This window comes from Mauremys reevesii, linkage group 4, assembly GCF_016161935.1.
Source record: "Mauremys reevesii isolate NIE-2019 linkage group 4, ASM1616193v1, whole genome shotgun sequence".
Lineage (NCBI taxonomy): Eukaryota > Metazoa > Chordata > Testudines > Geoemydidae > Mauremys > Mauremys reevesii.
In genome coordinates this window covers 62,196,502-62,218,863 of record NC_052626.1, presented here as the reverse complement: position 1 = coordinate 62,218,863, position 22,362 = coordinate 62,196,502, and the positions used below count along the sequence as shown (strand labels likewise).

The 22,362-nt window shown below is 42.7% G+C and overlaps 1 protein-coding gene across 1 annotated transcript in view; it reads left to right on the top strand.

The window, feature by feature from the left end:
• The first annotated feature begins 4,569 nt into the window (after positions 1–4,569).
• The window catches only part of LOC120404546 (cytosolic phospholipase A2 epsilon-like), a 53,958-nt gene continuing 36,165 nt past the window's right edge, over positions 4,570–22,362 (top strand). The window contains exons 1-3 of the mRNA XM_039537297.1: positions 4,570–4,596; positions 5,340–5,426; positions 16,905–16,977. Coding sequence (XP_039393231.1) covers positions 4,570–4,596; positions 5,340–5,426; positions 16,905–16,977 — 187 coding nt within the window. The remainder of the gene's footprint in view (positions 4,597–5,339; positions 5,427–16,904; positions 16,978–22,362) is intronic.

Sequence of the window (22,362 nt, the reverse complement as noted above, 5' to 3'; positions counted from 1 at the left end):
TTGGTATCAGTCATACCTAAAATCTGTATATCCATGTGTTTGTTGTGGATACACATTGATCTCTGTATTTATAGGTAAATATATATACTTTAAAAAGAACAAGATTCAGTACGACAGAGGCAAATGAAGCAAGTGAAGAGAGTTCTGGAATGGTGTTAATAATTTAAAGGATTTTTTAATTGAGATTCTACCTGCATTAGAAATAATGAGAGAGGTCATTCTAGAAGTGTCGAAAATACTTCTGCAGCATTTTATACGTTGACATCAATGATATTAAAAGAGTCCAAGGTAAAGATATGATGCTGGTTTATAATGTCTTTTTCAGGCTTTCTGGAAGGGCTAGAAAAGCTGGTTTTACAAGATATAGACAAGAATCCAAGGAAATTGCATAAACTCAGTGCTGTGGATAAGCTCTGCCTCTTTGTTTATAATTATTCAATATTCTTGTGTTTGAGGAGGCACTGAGAAGACTATTAAACCCCCAATCTGGCAAAGCATTTAAGCAACAGGACTACACTTGAATTTAAAGTTAAGATGTACTTAAGTGCTTTGCTAGATTGGGCCTACACTCTTGGTTGGATGCTGAGGGATAGTCATTAAGGGCCTGATCCAAAGCTAATTGTAGTCAATGGAAAGATTTGAATGGGCTTCAATAAGCTTTGGATCAGGCCTGATTTTCAAAGGTGTTGAGTTTCCACAACACTCATTAAAGTCAACAGGAGCTGCTGGTGCTCAGCAAGTCTGGGGAGCAAACAGAAATATTTCCATATATCTTTTAAAACAAATTGCTATTGTTCTTAAAAGTTACAGATGATAAATGGTAATGATACAAGATATGGAGAAAACTGGAATATATTACAGAGGAGGGAACTATTTGTGGCAAACTAATATTTAGAGAATTTCATCTTTTTTCTTTTCAGGCAGCGTTTGTGAACAGACTTGGATTTTTACCAGTGTGTTCATTACTGAAGAGTATTCAATGACTGTTACATTCAAAAGTATTTCAACCTATTTGTTTCTTGCAAAATTCCTCATAGCCTGCACTTGCTCTTTATTCCTACTGTTATCACAAGGCTGCCTTCTGAGGGCCAGCTTCTAAGTCCTGTCACTGGAAGCATAGTGAGTGTGGGGCTGGGTGCAGGAGGAGCATGTCACAGGCACAGCGGCAGTATTTTAGGCAGCTGCAGACAGGCTGACATAACTTAGACAGGCCTCCAGAGATACCTAAATGACACCAGAGGCCGCAGCCAAGCCCAGTGCAGGATCAGGAAGGTGTCAAGGTGGCTTAAAGTCACCCTAGCCCCCACTCTCTCTTAGGCTACATCTACACTTGGAGCTAGGGGTGTGATTCCCAGCTTGAGTAGACATACTAGCACTAGCTTATAGTAGGGTAGCTATGGTGGCACGGGCACCCTGCGTACGCTTCCACTGGGTCTGTACTCAGAGTGGGTAGCCCTTGCTGTCGCTTGCCCTGCCTGTGAACCCACGGGTACATTTCTGTTTTTAGCATGAGGGTACTCAAACTGGGAACCCCCATCTCCAAGTGTAGACGTAGGCATAGCACATGTCACCTGAGTCTTTAATTCTCCCAGGGAGAGAGTAGAAGCATCTTGTGCAATTAGGATCTGGTGGATCACTAGGATTTGGAAATTTTGGGAACATTTAAAACCTGTTCCTTTACCAAACCTCTAGTCAGGCTTTGTCTCAGACATAACTGCTAGAAAGTGTATATTGTAAATTAAAAGCTGGGGGAAGATTCAAAATTAATTTTCTCTCATCATATTTACACACAGTACTTCAAGTGATATGTGAGTGTGCTGTCCTAACTATGAAGGACATGGCCATACCCTTGTCTGGCCTATTTAATAGCCCCTGTACTAGGACTGCAACCAGGGTTTTTGTGTGATCTTAGCTGTGATGGACGTGACACTCAACCTGTATGCTTCATTTACTTATGTCAGGGCCAGGGCTGTAGGGCCAGGTTTTTAAAGGTATTTAGGCATCTAAAGATGCAGATAGGCACCTACTGGGATTTTCAAAAGCTCCTAGACACCCAGCTCCCAGTGATTTTAACACAGCGGACAGGCTAGCCAGCTCATCAGGGTTTCAGTGTTTATGTTGCTATGTGCACTGACATGCTACTGGACTGACCAACCTGGGGATACCTGGTCAGCTGCCTATAATAGGAGTACAGGTCTTTTGTTTCCCCCTGGTGCTCCACAGTCACAGGGTACTCTGTCTTTGTAGTGCTCCTATAGGGAAGCCCCACAAAGTCAAATTTGTTTTTGAGTTCAGTTCCAGCAGGAGTTCTTATAGGTGCCGCTGGGAGTGTCCATGAGCTGAGGCAATAAGGTGCAGTGGAACCTAGAGCGCTCCAAAGCTTAAACAGGGGGATGGCTTGGCTACTTTTATACTGGAGAGCGAGAGCTAGGTATGTAGGTGTGCATGCCTGCCTAGATGCCAGGGCAAGAAGCTCTAGTAGCAAAAGAACTGTATTGGGTTAATAGAGAGTTCTGGCTGTGAAGGTGGCTTTTTTTTTTTTTTTAATTTAAGTTGCATATGCCCAGAGATTGTGGTGGATCTTTTTGTTTGTGTTCTTTTGGTTGAAGAAGAGCTCTGTAAAATAAACCTGAAACTGCATATAGCTTAATTTTTTTATTTAATTTACTTTACCTGACAGGCCTCCTGCAAAAATAATAATAATAATAATAATAATTCCTGCTTTGTAAAACCTGCTCCTACCACGTTGCCTTTCTGTGGAGACCTTAAAAAGTGAGCTTCTGTCTGCTTAGATGTTATTCATTTCTCTGCACTTTTGGTCTAGTCGGGATTTGACCAAATGTATCAGCCTAAATTTCCCCTCCTCTACTGAGGTGGGAGAGTAGTTTAACTCTCTCCACAACAAAGACAGCTACATTTCATTGTACAGACACAGAGAGAAGGTTTTTAGGCTCTTGTTAGATTAAAAGTGCTTTACAAAGAATGGAGGACCCTTTTGGTCTGGTCTCCCTTGCCCACTAGAGCTGCTTGGAGCCTGGAATTCCCATTTTGTGGGGAATTCGAAAATGTTGGAGAAATTTTCTTTCCACATTAGAATGAAAACTCAAAATTTCAAATATTCCCTGTGGAATGGGGGGTTCTGAAATTGGGTTTGGAAAAAAAGCAAAAAAACCCCTTTTGAATTGATCTTTCTGAAAGTGGGGGGAGGGATAGCTCAGTGGTTTGAGCATTGACCTGCTAAACCCAGGGTTATGAGTTCAATCCTTGAGGGGGCCACTTAAGAGTCTGAGGCAAAAATTGGTCCTGCTAGTGAAGGCAGGGGACTGGACTTGACTTGACTTGATGACCTTTCAAGGTCCATTCCAGGAGCTTGGTATATCTCCAATTATTACCTAAATGTTTCCCAGGCTCTCAACCTGCCAGGGGCTCCAAATGCTCACCTCATGGGATGCTGAGAAGCCAGGCACCTGCAAGTCCAAGGAACAGGACTTCAAGGGTATGTCTACACAGCACATGGCAGCTTGCAGCAATGAGTCTCAGTGCCTTGGTCCATAGACTAGGGCTTGCACTATGATGCTAAAAATAGTTGCATAGGCTTGTGCTTGGGCTGGAGCTGGGGCTCAGAAGCCCAGCCACTCCCTAGGCTTCTGAGCTCAGGGCTGGCTCCAGGCACCAGCGTTCCAAGCTGGTGCTTGGGGTGGCAGTCCCTGTTGTTTTGCCCCCAAGCAGTGCGCCGAAATGCCACCACTGACAGCAGGGGCAGTCCATGTGCCCTTAGGGCGGCATGTGCGTTTCCGTGGTGAGAGCAATTCTGTCCGGGGCGGCTTCAGCTAAACATAGAAGCTGCCGCCGAATTGCTGCTGCGGCGGAAATGCACCTGCCGCCCTAAGGGCACACGGACTGCCCTCGCTGTCCGGCGGCAATTTGGCATGCTGCTTGGGGCAGCAAAAACTGTAGAGCCAGCCCTGCCTGAGCTCCAGCCCGAGCTGCTACGTTTGCATCTCTATTTTTAAGAGACCGAGACCGAGCCTGAATCTTTCAACCAGACTCTGGGATTTGCTGCTGCAGGCTGCCACTTGCTGTAGGAGATGTATCCCCCCAAGGCCCCACCTCCATTGGAAGCCCACCAAGTGGGCTGCAGAGGAGACAGCTCAGATTGCAGGAAACCAGGTAGATTTCCCTCCAGAACCTGCATGATTTCTGTCCAAATTTTACTGAAAACGAGATGTTTCTGCAGAACATTTCAATTTTGACGAATCAGCATTTTACAATTAAAAAAATTCCATTGGAAAATTTCCTACCGGCTCTACTGCCCAATACAGCTGCAAAATAAATCTCGCCAGTTTACAGTCATCCAGTGCATTCAATCACACTCTATAGTAGTGGGAGGAGGCTGGGAGGGGCCATCTTTCCTTGCAGAAATGAGATGGGTGGAGCTCTAAGTAAGTCCATTTATAAAACAACTTCTCACTGACACCTGCCAGTGTAAAGTCTGCAAACATGTTTCAGGAGCCGCTGCCAGCTCATGTGCCAGTAGTAACATATGACTTGCTTTCAACAGAGACCAAAATGGCATCATGTGCCAGTTCACCTCAGGTAAGAAAGCCCTAACACCAAATTTGTTTAAGGTTTCAATTCAGATGTGTACAGCACAAAGCAGGTAATACGAGTCCTGCTTTATTATAGTATTTAGGTACCAGCTGCTGTGCATGATTCTTTCCAAACAGGAAGCACGGCAATATGTCTCAGCCTGAAGAGTGAAATCCTGGCTTCACTGAAATCAATGGCAAAATTTACATTGACTTCAATGCAGCTAAGATTTCATCCTTGATGTCTAAATGAGACATGGTAGCAGGCGATGGGGAAAGAAAAGGAAGGGAAACAAAAGAAGAGAGAGAGATTAAGAATTCAGATCATCTGTGTTGTTTTGTTTTGCATTTTTCATAGTTTTTATTTTTATTTTAAATATAAGCAGAGGAAGTAGGAAGCACAGAACTGAGATTTGAGATAGAAAAGCAAAACTTTATTACAGGGTTAGTCTATAGGAAGCAGGTTTGCTGCTGCTTTGATGTCCCACAGCTGAGAGGAGTCTTCCTCCATTGTTTCATAGAAAAGGGTGGCACTTACACTGGGTTTCGTACCCATCTTGCACCCCAGTTATGCCAATTAAAGCATGTGAGTGCAAAATGACCTGGTAGTAGGGACACCAGTGTGAGTATTGAGACATAGTAGGTTAGAATGAACAGCCATTCTAATTTGAGGGTTCAGCCTGGGTTACTGCAGCTATGAACTCATGATAAAGCTCGACAATGTTTTTATTTCCCCACTTCTCTTTTCAGGATCGAAACGTTAAAACAAATTCTTTGGGAAATGTCAAAACTGAGCATGAGAGTCACTGTGCAGCGCAGGGGAATCCTGAATTTAAGGTACTGTAAATGAGAGGATTTCAAAACCAAGCTCATGTAGCTGGAGGGAGGAAAGGTTGGGACATAATGGAGTATGAGTTTAAATTGACAACTAGTGATAGCAGCAGTTCAAGTTTCATGGGTGAAACTCCCTTGGGTTTAGTATTTGAACCATCTTATTTAATTTTGGGAATTTCAAAATTACTCTCTGTATTTCTCTTTGCATTTGATTTGATTAGGGTGACCAGACAGCAAATATGAAAAATCGGGACAGCGGTTGAGGGTAATAGGAGCCTATATAAGAAAAAGACCCAAAAATCAGGACTGTCCCTATAAAATCGGGACATCTGGTCACCCTAGATTTGATGCATGGAAAATGTCCCTTCTCTCGTTACCTTCATTACTTATAAAAGATGGATTTTCGTCTCTAAAATATTTCTTGTTACTGACTCTGAGTCACATTCAGCAGTGGTGTAAGTAGATGCCACCTCATCAGCTTCAATAGAGTCACCTCTGACCATGTGTATTACTTTTATGACATGGTGGTTAAAGGTCTTTTGTGTGCTTAAACCCTGATTTCCAGGATATTTGCTCACCCTCAGCTCTTCTGGAAGGACAACCAGCATAAGAAAGGGCTTCAGAGGGAGGAAGGAATTTTGGATACATCAGTATTGCTTCTGGGATTCCTAGGAAGCCAGTGATGGATCCAGTTTTGTCCTTATTAGATGTCAGTGGCACTGGTGAGAGTTCTGCTGGGGTGCGATTCCCAGGGTGAGGAGACATACCCATACTATCTCTGATTGAGCTAGTGTGCTAAAAATAGAGTGTAGTTATTGCAGTGCAAGTGGCAGGAGGGACTAGCTGGTCTGAGTACATGTCTAGCATCTTGGACAGATATGTACTTGGGGCAGCTAGCCCGTTCCGCTGCAGCTACACTCTGTTTTCAGCACACGAGCTTGGTCAGAGCTAGCACTGGTATGTCTCCTCAAGCAGGGAATCACACCCCCAGTTGAAAGTGTTGACATACCCTCTATTACACTGTTTGCTCTCTGTCTGTGCAGTAGTCAGCTGTAGTCAGCTCAAAACTGAATAAGGGGGGATTTAAATGAAGATCTAATTTAGATTAATCAATGGTATCCAAAACAGAACACAACTGAGGACCCTAGAAATCTAGAGATGTTTGTTTCCACATTCTATGCAGTTAAAAAGTCTGAGAAAATCTGTGCTGTTAAATGTTGCAATACAGCTATTGTACTAGAGAGTTATTTGAATAACAAAACCCTGCTTTGTGACTGGAAATATCAGTTTGATTTCTTGTGAATCACAAGTTTTTCATTATGTGGATGGTCAGCTGATATTAATGAAAATATTGATGAATTCTGGAAGTTTCGCAAATGATTATCTGAAAAGTTATGCTGGAATTTCGTTATTCTACTGTTTAAAAAGTTGGAGACATCCAGTTGTGGAGCAGAAATAATGCCATTTGACTTTGATAACCAATCATGCAATACAACTAATGAATACTCAGATCAAATTGATAATTTCACTGAACAATTTTAGCCTATATGTATGCTTATAAATAATGAACAAGCATACACATCTGGATTTGTTTGCATATAACTCCTGAAACAAAAAAGGGTACTGAATTCATCACAAATAGTTTGACCAGCTGTAATAACCAGATGGTTTGTTCAAAATGATGTCAATCAATTACAACAATGAAAGTTTGCTTAAGGCACACATTTTTATCGGGGTATTTGCAAGTGCAATGCAAAGGATAAATATAAGGGTAATTAACCACTGGAACAAACTACCAAAGGATGTGGTGGATTTGCCGTCATTTGATATCTTTAAATCAAGATTGAATGACTTTCTAAAAGACATGCTATAGTTCAGCATCATGTTATTGGGCATGATAGGGAACCCCAAAGTGAAATTCTATAGACTGCGATGGAGAAGGTCAAACTAAACTTTCTCCATAGCAGATCTAAACTAGATTAAAATAATTTAGCATTAAACTGATGATACCCCAAAATTTGAAAGCATGGACTGTGATGGTTACCCAGAGTCTCTGGCAACACAAGCATGGCCTTCCAAGCGTCCGCAGGCCCTGCTTGCTTTTAACAGGTTAACAATAGGCATACTCCAGTGCTCAGAGTGTCTTCCCGGAGTGCCCAGCCCCAGATCCATTGGACACACACAGAATTCCCAGATCCTCTGTTCCCAAAGGAATAGTACACTGCAGCTTACCAGGACGCTGAAGAACACAGCTCTGCATAACACGACACCTAGATTTGTTCATAAAGAAAGCAACTATAACTTTTTTAAACAAAGACAAATAGTCAAATGATAGCAAATAAAATATTAGAAACAAAGGGTTACATATAAAATAAAATCATGAGACGCATAGCCGAACCTGAACTTAACTAACAAGACAGTGTCATGTCATACAGAGCCAAAGCTCACCCAAAATCTGTCCAGTGTATTACAGTCAGGCTGTGACCTTCCATTCATGAGACTTGCATGCTGTCTTCTTGACTCCTCAGTGGAAAGATACAGAGTTTATCTCTCTGTCTCTACAGTGATAGTCCAAAAAGCCATTGTCTTGCTTGCAAACAGGATAACCACCCACTGCTTGTGTTTTCCTATCTAGGATCTCTGCTGAGGACTTTGCAATCACTTGATTAGCATTTGGCTCAGTCTGTACTTACAATCCTCAATTCACATGTAGGCAGACTGATAGATAAACATCTTCTGGCTGAAATAAACCTGTTCTCACTCTTTGGTGGCCAGCCCCAAGTCACAGACCGTAAGAACATAATTTTCAGTACATATACGTAACTCATTATATATTATCCATACACACATACCAGATCCAGGGGCTTCTTGTAACACTTATGCACCCCAGCCCAGGTCCTCTGCCAATTGGCACCAAGAGATTTCTGGGTCACATGGACATTTGCAGTTAAGGTATCCAAAATATCCTAGCTCTGTCCTTCTAGAGATCCCTTCTACTATCTTCCCTTCTTTGCATCTGGAGTATTATAAATGTGCACTACAAAACATAGTTTTATGATTAGTTTTGTGAATTAGTTTCTCTGGGTATGTCTACACTATGAACTAGGGATGTGATTCCCAGCTCATGTAGACGTATTTGTGCTAGCTCTCATCTGAGCGGTTGTGCTAAAAGTAGTAGTGTAGCCACGTAGCACAGGCAGTGGCATGGGCTAATGGGTCCAAATATGTAGCACAGGGTTTAAGTGGGTTTGTACGTGGGGCAGCTAGCTTGTGCCACTGATGCTGGTGCCTATGCTACTGTGGCCAAACTAATATTTTTAGTGCTCTAGCTGAGATGAGAGCTTGCTCGAGTATATGTAGGTGAGCTGGTAATCTCACACCTCCATCATAATGCAGACATAGCCTCTTATACACAGGCCATGCCTCCATGAGAAGCGTGCATTGGTTCTACCTAAGCAGATATAACAACATCCACATAGCCTTTTGCACCAGTTTAAATTAAGCCTTAACTTAACCTGATGCCACTTTCTCATGTAGACAGGCTTTAAACATGATGCTTTGTCACTGTACTAAGCTTTTTGTGTAAATGCTGTAATCTCATAATCTGAATTTAGGTGGTTTGTATATGTTAGCTCTGTGTATCATGTCACTTGGATAATTGACTGGCAAAGGGAATATCATGATGCCAAGGCATAGAGTGCCCTTAGAAGATCCTTACATGATCAGGCACTAATGAAGGGTGGGGAACGATTGCATTCAATATTCTTCTTCACCTGACAAGGAATTTGTAAAGGTTTTTTTTAAAAAATCCAGTGAACCCTCTGTTTTTAGAAGACTATTGTGTAGTTTGCATCCAGTTTGGTAGAAATAGTCCTCTGTTCTCTGATGACATGTTTGGAGTTTCTTCTTGCAGAGCCAGACTTTGTCAGTAATTGGTCTTTGTGACTTCTAGACTGGGACAGTGCAGTGTGTTGTATGTGGTGCTACACTTGAAGAACACCTATATTCTTTGCCTGTTTAATCTTCTGTCTTCTCTTTTCCTTTCTCTCAACTATAAGCTTTTATCTGGTGCTCATCACTGAAGTATATGAGGACTTACAACCGAATGCAGCTGCTTGCCTGTTACACAGAATCAGTTGTATGGAAGCATATTATATCATATTCCAGGACCAGCACAGGGTTCCTATTTGCTTCTGGGCACAATTCAAGGTGCTGACTTTGATCTTTAATGAAGAAGTATATTATTTTGGTCCTGACCGTTCCTTTCCCCATATGCTACAATAACAATTAAGGTCAGCAGTGGCATTCAGGCTAACAGTCCCTAGATTTAAACAGTTGAAGACTTGTGGCAGGACTTTCATAGTGGAGGGTCCTTTACTAAGGAGTTTCCTTCCCCATTTGTACAACAAAACTCTAGTCTGTTGACATTTAGCACATTGTGCAAAGCCCTTCTTTTCGCTCAGTTATCTTGCACACGGAAGAGCGTTTTTGTTTTCATTTGGGGGATTGTCCGATTCTTTTTGCTAAAAATAATAGATTTAAAATAGTTTTCATTAGATTTTGTGCATAGTGCATTTAATAGCCTACATTTTCAAATGGACTTGTACCCAGTTAGATTGCATGGTGTTTGCATGCAAATTCTAATATGTGAATATATGTACTTAGCTGTCAGATTGGCTTTAGTACATGCAATGTTTCTTGCATCTACATTATGCAGGGTTATGTGCTTGTGCATGCTATTTTGCAGGCATTCAAATGAAGATGGCTTGACAATTAGTAGTAAATCACTCAAAGAATAAATGTTTCTGTTTTATCTCAAGTGCAACTTAAGTTTGATGGCAAGGTAATTAAAGTATTGTACATCACTCCCTTGTTCATTCCACTTTAGAATTCTGTTTGGGACTCTCCAAATTTTGACTCCATCATTAAAGCCTATATATGTAAAAAAAGCTCTTCTATTTGTTACCAATAAGTGAAGCATGATATAATTGTAGTGTTAATGATGTGTTATGCAGATTAGAATGGACCTGAAATTGCTTTTCTTTGAGTTTACATAGGCAAAGTAGCAGAATTCAGTTTGAGAAATGCTGGTCTAGGATTTGGATGTATATGCTCACTGTTGGAGGAAGGGTTCCTAGGAGTATGAGGAAACAGCAGCATCTGTGAGTGGGCCTTATCACCAAGTGTCTTGGTCACAGGAAATACTGAATTGTTTATGGGCTCTGTCACAGTAGCATTTTGCCAGGATGACTTGACTATATGCAGCATATGCAAATACACCATCAGGAAACATCTTATTTTAGAAAAAAGGAAATCATATTATCCTGTCATCATGTAGGTTTGTCAGTAGCAGCAATGTATTGGAGACTGGCTTGATAAAAGACTATGGCTGGGATTTTCAAAGGAGCTTAAGGGAGTTGAGCACCATAACCCCACTGATTTCAATAGGATTGATGAACTTAACTCCTCTAGCCATAAAGTCTCCTGGAGATACTCCTCAACTGAATTTCTGGGTCTTGGTATTTGGTGGAATTAGGCATTTAGGGTATATGGTGACTACAAATTGCTCTCTCCTAATAGAAAGAAAGATAGGAGACAAAGGGAAACGTTGAGGTTTTGAAGACCAGGAATAGTTCCCAACAAAAGAAAACTCTCAATTAGCTTTTTAGGAGTTTGGGATTTACCTGTTAGTGGTAGTGCGTTGGGAGGAGACTTCAAATCACATAGGGATGCTGCAAACACCCTGTTAAGCTAGAAGAGCTTTTTATGGTGAGGGTTTCAGAGCACCAAAGGCCATATTCTGAGCAACATTGTTACCTTCCTTCTTATTTTCTTATTGTTTCTTGTCCTTTTAATGACTAAAGCCAGAAAACGGAGTGCATGGAGTACTGGGTTTCCTGCTGTAGTGCAACTGGTGGAGCCTACAGCCCAGATTCTCGGGGTATGTCTACACTGGGGTTGGAGAGGTAATTTCCAGCTTGTGTAGACTTACCCATGTTAGCTCTGATAGAGGTAGCTTGCTAAAAATAGAAGTGTAACCAAGAAAAGGATAGATAATAGAACAGAAAATATGATGCTGCCTCTGTATAAATCCATGGTATGCCCACATCTTGAATACTGTGTGCAGATGTGGTCTCCCCATCTCAAAAAATATATATTGGAATTGCAAAAGGTTCAGAAAAGGGCAACAAAAATTATTAGGGGTATGGAATGGCTTCCGTATGAGGAGAGACTAATAAGACTGGGACTTTTCATCTTGGAAAAGAGATGGCTAAGGAGAGATATGATTGAGGTCTATAAAATCATGACTAGTATAGAAAAAGTAGATAAGGAAGTGTCGTTTACTCCTTCTCATAACACAAGAACTAGGAGTCACCAAATGAAATTAATAGGCAGCAGGTTTAAGACAAATAAAAGGAAGTATTTCTTCACACAATGCACAGTCAACCTGTGGAACTCTTTGACAGAGGATGTTGTGAAGGCCAAGACCATAACAGGGTTCAAAAAAGAAATAGATAAGTTCATGGAGGTTAGGTCCATCAATGGCTATTAGCCAGGATGGGCAGGAATGGTGTCCCTAGCCTTTGTTTGCCAGAAGCTGGGAATGAGCAACAGGGGACGGATCACTTGATGATTACCTGTTCTGTTCATTCCCTCTGGGGCACCTGGCATTGGCCACTGTTGGAAGACAGGATACTGGGCTAGTTGCAGTGGTGAGCTGCAGCCAGTTCGCACCGGATCGCGCGAACCGGTTGTTAAATTTAGAAGCCCCCTTTAGAACCGGTTGTTCCTGGAGGGACAACTAGTTCCAAAAGGGCTTTTAAATTTAACTAAAGCTCTAGCAGCTCCCTACCCTTCCCCCAGCCCCAACTCACCTCACTCCGCCTCCTCTGCTGAAGCTCCTCCGGCTTCTCCTCCCCCTCCCCAGCTTCCCGCGAATCAGCTGTTCGCGTGGGAAGCTGGGAGGGCTGAGAAGCAAGCAGCGCTTCCGCCAGGTGAGCTGGGGCCGGGGGGCAAGGGTGCCAGCAGGAGGAGGGCTCCAGGCGGCATGCCGCTCGGGAGGTCGTAGCGAGACTCTGGGGTTGGGCGGCTGGGCTCCTGCCCCCAGGGTCCAGCTGCGACCTCGGCCGGGCAGCACGGCTCCTGCCCGGGTCCGGCCCCCGGGTCCAGCCGGCGCGGTTCCTGGCCGGGTCCGGCCGGGCGGTGTGGTTCCTGCCCGGGTCCGGCCAGGCGGCGCGGTTCCTGGCCAGGCGGCGCGGTTCCTGCCCGGGTCCGGCTGGGCGGCGCAGTGGGAGGAGAAGCCGGGGGGAAGCTTCCTGCAGGTGAGCTGGGGCAGAGTGGGGCGCGATGAGGACTCCAGGCACCACCCAGCCCTGCTCCAGCCACTGCCCGGCCCCGGCCCCAACTCCGGCCGCACGGCGCGGCTCCGACCCTGGCCCCGACCCCGGCAGGCGTAAGAGGCCAGGGCCAGGGCCGGGACTGGGGCGGGGGAGGAGGGGTTGGATCGGGCAGAGGTTCTGGGGGGGCAGACAGATGGGGAAGGGGGGGTTGGGTAGGCGCCGCGTGAGAGTTCCTGGGGTCTGTTGGGATGGTGGTGGATGGAGTCGGGGCAGTCAGGGGACAGGGAGCGGGGCACGTTTGGCAGGGGGTGGGGTCCTGGGGGGGAGTTAGGGTTGGGGGTCTTGGGAAGGAGTGGTCAGGGGACAAGGAGCAGGGCAGGGGGGTTATGAGTTGTGGTTTCTGATGGGGGGCAGGACGTGGGTGGGGGGTGTACTCACTGGGCGGTTCCCTACCGGGTCTTCGGTGGTGGGTCCTTCAGCCACCGGAGCTGTGCCGCCGAAGACCCAGTAGGGAACTGGTTCCTAAGATTTTGGCAGCTCATCACTGGCTAGGTGGACCCTTGGTCTGACTCAGTAGGGCCATTCTTATGTTCTTATGGCAGCACAAGCAGTGGGATGGGCTAGCCATTCCAAGTACACACCTAGGATTTCAGAGGGATTGTACTTGGGCAGCTACCCCATCCCTCAGCTTGTGCCATTGCGGTTAACACTTCTATTTCACTGCTCTACAGCCAAAATGCTTCTGAAATAAATGTAGTCAAGCGTTACTAATTCTGGGTCACTGAGAACGAAAATGATGCTTAAAATGGTTGATTGGCTCTAGTGTTCAAGATATGCTATTGGGTCAGTATATACGACCCTTGACTTGGGAATGGCGGAGGATAAGTGAGTTATAAAGGGAAGGGATCTCAATTTAAACCAGAAATGACTAAAATACATCTTTGACTGGATCTATGAATAAATCTATGACTGGGTTTGGACAGTACTTGCTTTTTAGGCAAAACAATGAATGATGCAATCTGAAGCTGGTATTGCGTCATACATGATATGAATTGCATCATGTTATTCCTAGAAGTCATGGATGATGCAATCATAACGAAGCTTACATCACTCTGCTGAGCAAATTCCCTTATATCAGCTCTAGAAATCATACAGTGTCGTGCTCTCTTATTTGTCAGTGTTTGATTTTGCAAAGGGACACATTTCTGTTTAGCCAAAGTGAGCAGAGATGCCTCGTACTTGTGTGAACAGTGCAGATAACTTCTGCTATGTTTGTGGTGAAGTGACTTTTGCATCACAAAAGCGCAGTATAACCACTATGGTTAAGAAAGCCTATCACCTTTATTTTGGCTGCAAAATTGGAGATCAGGACAAGAGGTGGGCCCCACACATATGCTGCAACACTTGTGCAACAAATCTTCGCCAGTGGTTGAACAGGAAAAGGAAATCTATGCCTTTTGTAGTGCCAATGATTTGGAGAGAGCCAACAGATCATACCAGCAATTGTTACTTCTGCATGGTGCCTCCAGTTTGGAAAGGTGTGTCAAAGAAGAAAAAATGGACTGTGCATTATCCAAACATTCCATCAGCTATACGCCCAGTACCCCACGGAGAAGGACTGCCGGTTCCTGATGCACCAGAATCATTCTCACTTGAGTCAGACGAGGAAGAGGAAGAGGATGAAACTTCTGGTCCTGAACCATCAATGTCACAGGACCCACATTTTCTCCCATCCTCCTCCTCTGAACCACACCTCATAACACAAGGTGAACTGAATGACCTTGTCAGGGATCTGGAAATACCCAAGAGTAAGGCAGAGCTGTTGGGCTCCAGACTACAGCAGTGGAATCTCCTGGCAGGTGATGTTAGGGTTTCCATGTTCCGTGACCGTCAAAAGGATCTTGTCCCATTCTTCTTCATGGAAGGTGATCTTGTAGCCTGCAACAACATCGATGGTGTGATGGCAGCCCTCAACATCGTTCACGATCCAGATGAGTGGAGACTGTTCATTGATTCATCGAAGACGAGTCTTAAAGCTGTTTTACTGCATAATGGCAATGTTTTGCCATCAATTCCAGTTGGTCATGCAGTCCATATGAAGGAAACCTATGACAACATGAAACAACTTTTGAGTTGCCTAAACTATGACCAACATCAGTGGCAGCGTTGTGGCGATTTGAAGGTTGTTGCTCTCTTGCTTGGTCTGCAGACTGGATACACAAAGTACTGCTGTTTTCTCTGCGAACGGGATAGTTGTGCAAGAGATTCCCACTACATCAAGAAAGATTGGCCACTCCGACAGTCATTGGAGCCTGGGAGGAAAAGTGTTCAGCATCCACCACTTGTTGAATCAAGGAAGATTTTGTTACCACCCTTACACATCAAGTTGGGTCTGATGAAGAACTTTGTCAAGGCCATTGACAAAACACAAGCAGCTTTCAAGTACCTCCGTGGAAAATTTCCAAGGTTAAGTGAAGCTAAGATAAAGGAAGGTGTCTTTGTTGGTCCTCAGATTCGTGAACTTCTTCGAGATGATGCATTTGACCATGCACTGCGTGGCAAGGAAAAGACGTCATGGAAAGCTTTCCAGTTAGTGGCAATAAATTTTCTCGGAAACAACAACGCAGACAACTACAGGCTGTTGGTGGAAAACCTCCTCAAGGCATACAAAAGCCTTGGTTGCAACATGTCACTAAAGATAAATTTTTTGCACTCTCATCTAGATTTTTTTGCCACTGAACTGCGGAGCAGTGAGCGACGAGCACAGCTAGCGATTTCACCAGGACATTGCAACAATGGAGAAACGCTATCAGGGCAAATGGAGCCCATCAATGCTTGCAGACTATTGCTGGACAGTGACAAGAGATGCTCCATTTAATGAATACAAGGGACAAGCCAAGAAGCGCCGAGTAGACACTGAATTGGACTAAACTATGTACATAATAGTTTTTTGCCTTTTATTTCATAATAAATTTTAGTTATATAACCCTTTTGCTGATTTTTAAAGTGTTACATAAACAGGACAGGTGAAATATCATGTAAAGCAACCATAAACACATGAAAAGACCTAGGTTTACAATTTATGATTAAAACTCTACTATCTACACAATATACATAGACATAAAATGTAAAAACTTAAATATCTTAGAAACAGTAGCCAATCAGTTGTTTTAATTGTCATATTTGAATTCAGCACATCAAAATACATAATAAATAGCACATTTTATCTCTGAAGCAGACGACTTCTCAAAAATTGTAGACCAGTGTTTTTAGTGTGGCAGCTTGATGAGAGCTAGTTCTGCTTGAGCTAGAACTTACACCTCTGTGTTGGCATAATTGTTATGTTAAACAGGGTTAAACTTGCTGGTTTTATTTGAGTTTCATTTTGATATTCTGGTTTGTTTGAACGTAAAATTCACACAGAACTCAAGCAGCACAAATCCATGTGACTCAGAACTGAAGGAAAGATTCTCACAAACTTCTGTACACTCACCATTGAGTTTAGCTCAAGTCTACAATGCACTTACAACAAATTACTTCAAAGCAATAAATACACCATGGTGGGTAGCACAAGGGAGGTATCAAAGTACCTAATTTGAGGTTAGAACCAACCTGGGGACCATGGAGTAAGTTTTGCCCTCTAGAAGGCTCCAACACACTAAAAAGAGCTTTGCTGAGAATACCTGCCACTTTCCTGACTCCTGTATTTGAGAAGACCAAACTCCGTGTACTGCAACTGTTGGCAACTGGTTCCATAGAATTAAAATTGTACTATTTGTTAAAAACAAACAAACAAACACAAACAAACAAACAAAAAACAAAAAAACCCCACCAACTCTGCAATTTTTCCTTCTTTCCCCTAAAAAACGCAGTGAAAAAACCTAAACTCACAAGTATGCCCTGAATTTTTTGGAAAAACACAGTTGCACTTTTGTTAACAATAAATAAATAAAGGAATACATTCATGATTCGTGATGATGATTCCTGATCTTGTGAATATCTATATATCAGTGTAGAAAATGATTGATAAAATGTTCAGCAAAAATATGTTAATTGTCATACAATACTTGATTAGGTTCTTCATTTGTTAGGTATCACGCTTTTAAATTTAACCTTTCTTTCATATATCATTCTTCTACAGATGGAATTATCTCCTTGTTACTTGCTCGCTGTAAGAATAATACGAATGAGAAATCTCCGTCGGGCAGATACACGTGAGTGTCTCTACTCTTCCTAGAAATTGTTCCTACTTCTGAAAGTAATCAGTGCACAACTGAACACTGCAAACACCATAAGTCAAAAAAAGGAAGTAATTGATATTACTAGGGTATACATAAACAGCTACAGTATCGCAGTATATTTGATTATCAGAGCATGACCTGAGAACTAGTATTTATGTTATTGTGCAAGTATAACTAGTCAAATGACCTTCCATGTGTAGCAAGAAAGATAACATATTGTTCAAAACAAATTAAGTGTCACAAGGTGTATTGTTTACCAAGAATGAAAAGGTAATAGTTTTTCTTTTACATATATATCAATATCATAAACCATGTGTTTCTGAAATAATCCAGCATCTCATATAAATAAAACATGATGGGCCAAATGCATCTTTGTTATTATATCGTTGAAATAAATGGAGCTACACCTGGGTTGAGATTGCTCTGATTGGTTTTAAAGACAAATGTTTCTGTACTGTCTTCTACTGACAGGGCAGTTTCTGGAGTGCATTGATAGTAGTCCATGCATTTTGGACAAGCTTAGTTTTAAAAAAGCAGTATTTTCATGCCCATCTGGCAACCTATTTTTCTCCAATACACTTAAGAGAAACATCTTGACCTGTGAGTTTAGATGAACTTCATAAAGTTTGGTAAGATGCTTATTTACTTTGGGGCTTATTTACTTTGAGATCTAATGAGACAGCTCTTTCCTTGTATTTTAGACATTTTAAAAAAAATGCATTCAACTCTTAGGTCAAAATAAAACAGCCATATAAAACATAAAGGGCCTGGTCCAATGTCTATTAAAATCAACAGGAGCCTTTCCATTCACTCCATTTGGGCATTGGATCAGGCCCAGAGTTTGTTTTGACAACAGTTTATTACAGCTGACCACCTCAAGCTCATGATCAATAACTTGCTACTACTATTCCTCCATACATGCATGAAATAGCAGGCCAAATCCTCAGCTGCCCCAGGCACAGGAGAAGGTGGTTCTAAGCTACCTGGCTATCTCCCCTGATTCTGGGGCTGCCCAAAAGTATCTAATGTTATGTCTACACTAGAGACCTTACACCTTACTGTGTGGCATTACACCTTACTCTGCGCCTACGGGAGAGACCTGTCCTGTTGACATAATTAAACCACCCCACCAAGTGGCGGTAGCTATGTTGGTGGGAGAAGCTCTCCCACCATCATAGCACTGTGCACACTGCTATTTATGCTGGCAAAACTTATATTGCTCAGTGGGGTGTCTTTTTCACACCCCTGAGAGACATGAGTTTTGCTGACATAAGTGGTAGTGTAGGCCTAAATTAAGCTGGCTGCAGGGGTCCCATAAGAACAATTATACCAGCTCAGGTTTCGACAGAGCACTGTGCGCTCTGACCCTCACCCTCTCATCCTGACCATGCCCCTGACCTGCTTCTGTGTCCCTGAGGTGCCTCTTCTAAAGAGTGGTGAGGGAGCAGGTGCTGTAGCACTGCGTACTCTGACTTTATGCCCAGAGCCCTTGGTTGTTCCTTTGGGGAAACTTTCAGGCCACTTTGTGCTGAGCAGAGCTGGAGCTGAAGATATGCCTGTGCAGTCTCTTTCTTCCAAAGGTCTATGCTTTTTAATCACATGTTTTCTCTCTTGGCTTCACGCCTACATGTGGTTTGTGCTCGGAATCTGAACACTCCCATATACTTTACCCTTCTTGGGTGTGCTTAGCTGTGTGGTTCTTCAAACTAAACCTTGCAGTATCTATCTGCAATGTCTCTGATGCTGTACATGGGCATAGGGTTGAATTCAGAGGTGAATCTGAGGGAGTCCAGTGGGAATCAAAATTGGTGTAATTTGCACTTTTCTCAGACCCCTCAATATGCATGTTATAGCAGTGTGGGCTCCCGTACATTAAGTAGTTTTTGTTTACTTAGACTGTCTCATCATCACACCCACTTACCTGTATGTAACTTGTGCTCCTGCCCTGCCAGGTTACTTTTGAATTTGGCCCACTGAGTCAGAGTATAAATTGTATAACTCTCACATAGGTGGGGCTAGAAGAGAGGCATGCAGCAAAAAAAAAACTAATACGAGAGCGTGAGTGCAAGCAGATCATCTCTAATTTAACTGGCACCTTACACCTTCCTCCATTTCCTTGACATTTCATGTAAATCACTTTAAATCCCCTCTATGCTCTCTTACACATTGGTAAGTGGGTGAAGTAGTTACAAGAGACTCACATTTTCAAAAATAGGCACTGAGTTTGGTGCCTAGCTTGAGACATGTTTGGCCTGATTCTCAGAGGTGCTGAGTACCTGCAGCTCCAGAGATAAGGGATGCTTCAGCAGCTCTGAAAATCAGGCCGAAGGTGGACACTAAAAAATGGAGATACCCCAAATCAACGGCCTCTTTTGAAAATTTAGGCTCAGGAAGTCTGTAAGTGTAAGGCAGCCTAGCTTACATCACTTTCCAAATCACCTCTGCTCTTTGCATCTGTACTTGCAGTATGTTTTTCTTGAGGATAGCAGAAGGCAACTCTATTTTTTCCTCAGTTTTTACCTCTCTGATCTTGATTCTGATCCATTTACATTAAATGAATAACAACGTTCTTTCTAAAACTATTACCCCCAAAGCTAATGTTAATATTATTATTGGATATCAATGGCTGCTGACCCAAAGGTGAATTCTCTTTATTTTCAAATGCTTATCTAGCAATCTCATAATGGGGCAGCTATATATTACTATGTACATGGCATCTTTTAAAAATTCATGTGGAACATAGAGTGATGGAATGTGATATGAAACAAGGAGGCGAAAAGACCTTGCCTCTTGCATGCAGGAAATGAGGTGCAAATTTCTCTCTTATCTATATCTGGGAAACTATTTTAAAATATAGATGGTCTGTAACCAGAACCTTCTTTTTGAATCAGTGCAGCTATGCTAGCATAGATAAAAGGACATAGGGGATATGATCCTGTTTACAATGTTTTGATTACAGTATGGATGCAAAATGGCATGGTCTTGGGACCCAGTTTGGCTCCCCCACTTCCTCAGCAATTGAAATATTACAGTATATTGCGTAGCTCAGAAACTACCAGCATACACATAAGTACAGTATAAAAGAATAAAGACAGCATTGCCTGCCAGGCCACACTCAGGAAAAAAATACATGAGCCAAGGTGCAAGTAACACAGTGGTGGGGCGGATTATTGTATATTTCAGAGTACATAGCCAACAAATTTAATAAGGCCAATATAACCAGTCTGAAGATACCAAAGAAATACATAGTACCAAGCTGCATCTCTACAAAGATAGGTAAATCCTAACATGATATGCATGTGGCTAAAACCACTGTGGGCAATGCGTCTCACTTTCTATAGAAGAGTTTTGTCAAACACTGGTCATATTGACTGAGAATTGAATTATTACTGAGATTAAAAAGACATGCTTTGCACATAGAAGATTGCAGCATGGATCTGGAAGCAGCATGGAGTCACATAAAAGACCAAATTTTATGTTTCCATACTGTAGTATCCTGCACTTACTCTGGGATTATGAAACAGCAATGCTGGCACATTAAATCAGAAGTGTTTCATCAAAGGCTCTTTTAAACTCTTATGCATATCAACTGGGATAAGATAATAAGGTTATGGGAAGAGGTTGCAAAATAGTATCAAAGTGAAACTTTTAAATGCAGTTTTTCTATTTAGCTCACATCTATTGTCTATATTTCAGGCCCTTCGTTTCTGGTTTTTATTGTTTTAAAATTTCTTGGGAATTTATCAATGTTTAATTCAAAAAATGGGTGAAAATCAGGGCAAAAATTAATGTCACCATTTTCTGGGTTAATACTGGGGGATAGGAGGGCAGGAAAAAAAGCAAGACATCGAGAAAAGCAAGAGTTTATTGTTTATAAAACCATTATCTTTAATCCTCATTACAAAAAGAAAACTTCTTTTTAAATAAAAACAGTTTACTATATTTTGACTTGAAGAGTTGCCCTTGATATAAGGGGCTTCAGTGTGAATTCCTGGGGATTGTAGGCTCCTAGCAGTTTTTCCAATGTGTTTTTTTCCCCAAGGCTTTTTCCATTGTCTCAGAAAAGGTTCTTTCCTGCAGTCAAAAATGGGTTGCTATTACCTGAAGGACACCAGAGTCAATAGTAATTGTACAGAATCCCCTCCCCAGATCATCATCTTTCCTGTCACAGAGGTGGGACACAGGGGCTGGAAGCCAGAAGAGAACCTATCCCAATCACTGAGACACAGACCCGTCAGAAACAGGTCCTGTTTCCTTTTACTGGGCATGGGGCAGGAAGGGCTCTGTCTGGCAGGTGAAGTAGATGCGGCTCTGTGCCCTGGCATTCATCTCCAGGTGGTGACATGTCTCTAGACCCAGATACTCACAGGGCAAAGGGGACAGGGGGTGCCCAGTGCATTGGGGGGAGCAGTCGGTAGGGGTTCCTGACACTAATGCGGGGAGCCCACAGGGGTGGGAGCCAGCGGGGAGAGAGGCTTGTCTCATAGTTACTTGCTCCCATACTGGTCTACGCTACAGGCCTATAACTATGTCTCTCAGGGGAGTGAAAAATCCACACACCCCGAGTCACGTAGTTATACCAGCCTAACCATCCATGTGGACAATGCTCTCCTGCTGACATAGCTGTCGCCTCTTGGGGAGGTGGATTAACTAAGCCGACCGGAGAGAGCGCTCTCCGGTCAGTTTAGAGTGTCTTCATGAACGCACTACAGCGGTGCAGCTGTGTAGACATGCCCTTAGACATTAGGAGAAACTTCTTAATTATAAGAGAGACAAGGTGGGTGAGGTAGTAACTTTTATTGGACGAACTTCTGTTTGTGAGAGACACAGTTTTGAGCCATACACAGCTCTTCTTTAGGTCTGGGAAAGTTACTCCCAGCATCACTGCAAAATGCAAGGTGGAACAGATTGTTTAGCATAAGTAGTTAGCACATATTGTAAGGGACCAATCAAGGTAGAGTGGCCAGTTGAAAACTTTGCAGTTGTAGGACAAAAAGAGGGGGCTAGTGGGTTACAGATTATTGTAATAAGCCATAAATCCAGTGTCTCTGTTCAGTCCATGATTCTCAGTGTCTAGCAGAATAAAGAATTTAAGCTCCCAGGCTTGTCTTTTGAAAGTGTTGTGCACGTTTCCTTTGAGGATGAGGACTGATAGGTCAGAGTGATCGCTTTGTGAAAAGTGTGAATCTATAGTGATAGGGTGTTTGTCTTTTATCATTTTCCTATGAGTTGATGGGCCATTCTACCTTGCTGCAACTGAAGTCAATGAAAGCTGTGCTCTGGACATATAAAGTGCTATATAATTCTAAGTACTATGAAAAACCAGCATTTCAAATTGGGCACCCAATTGGGACACTT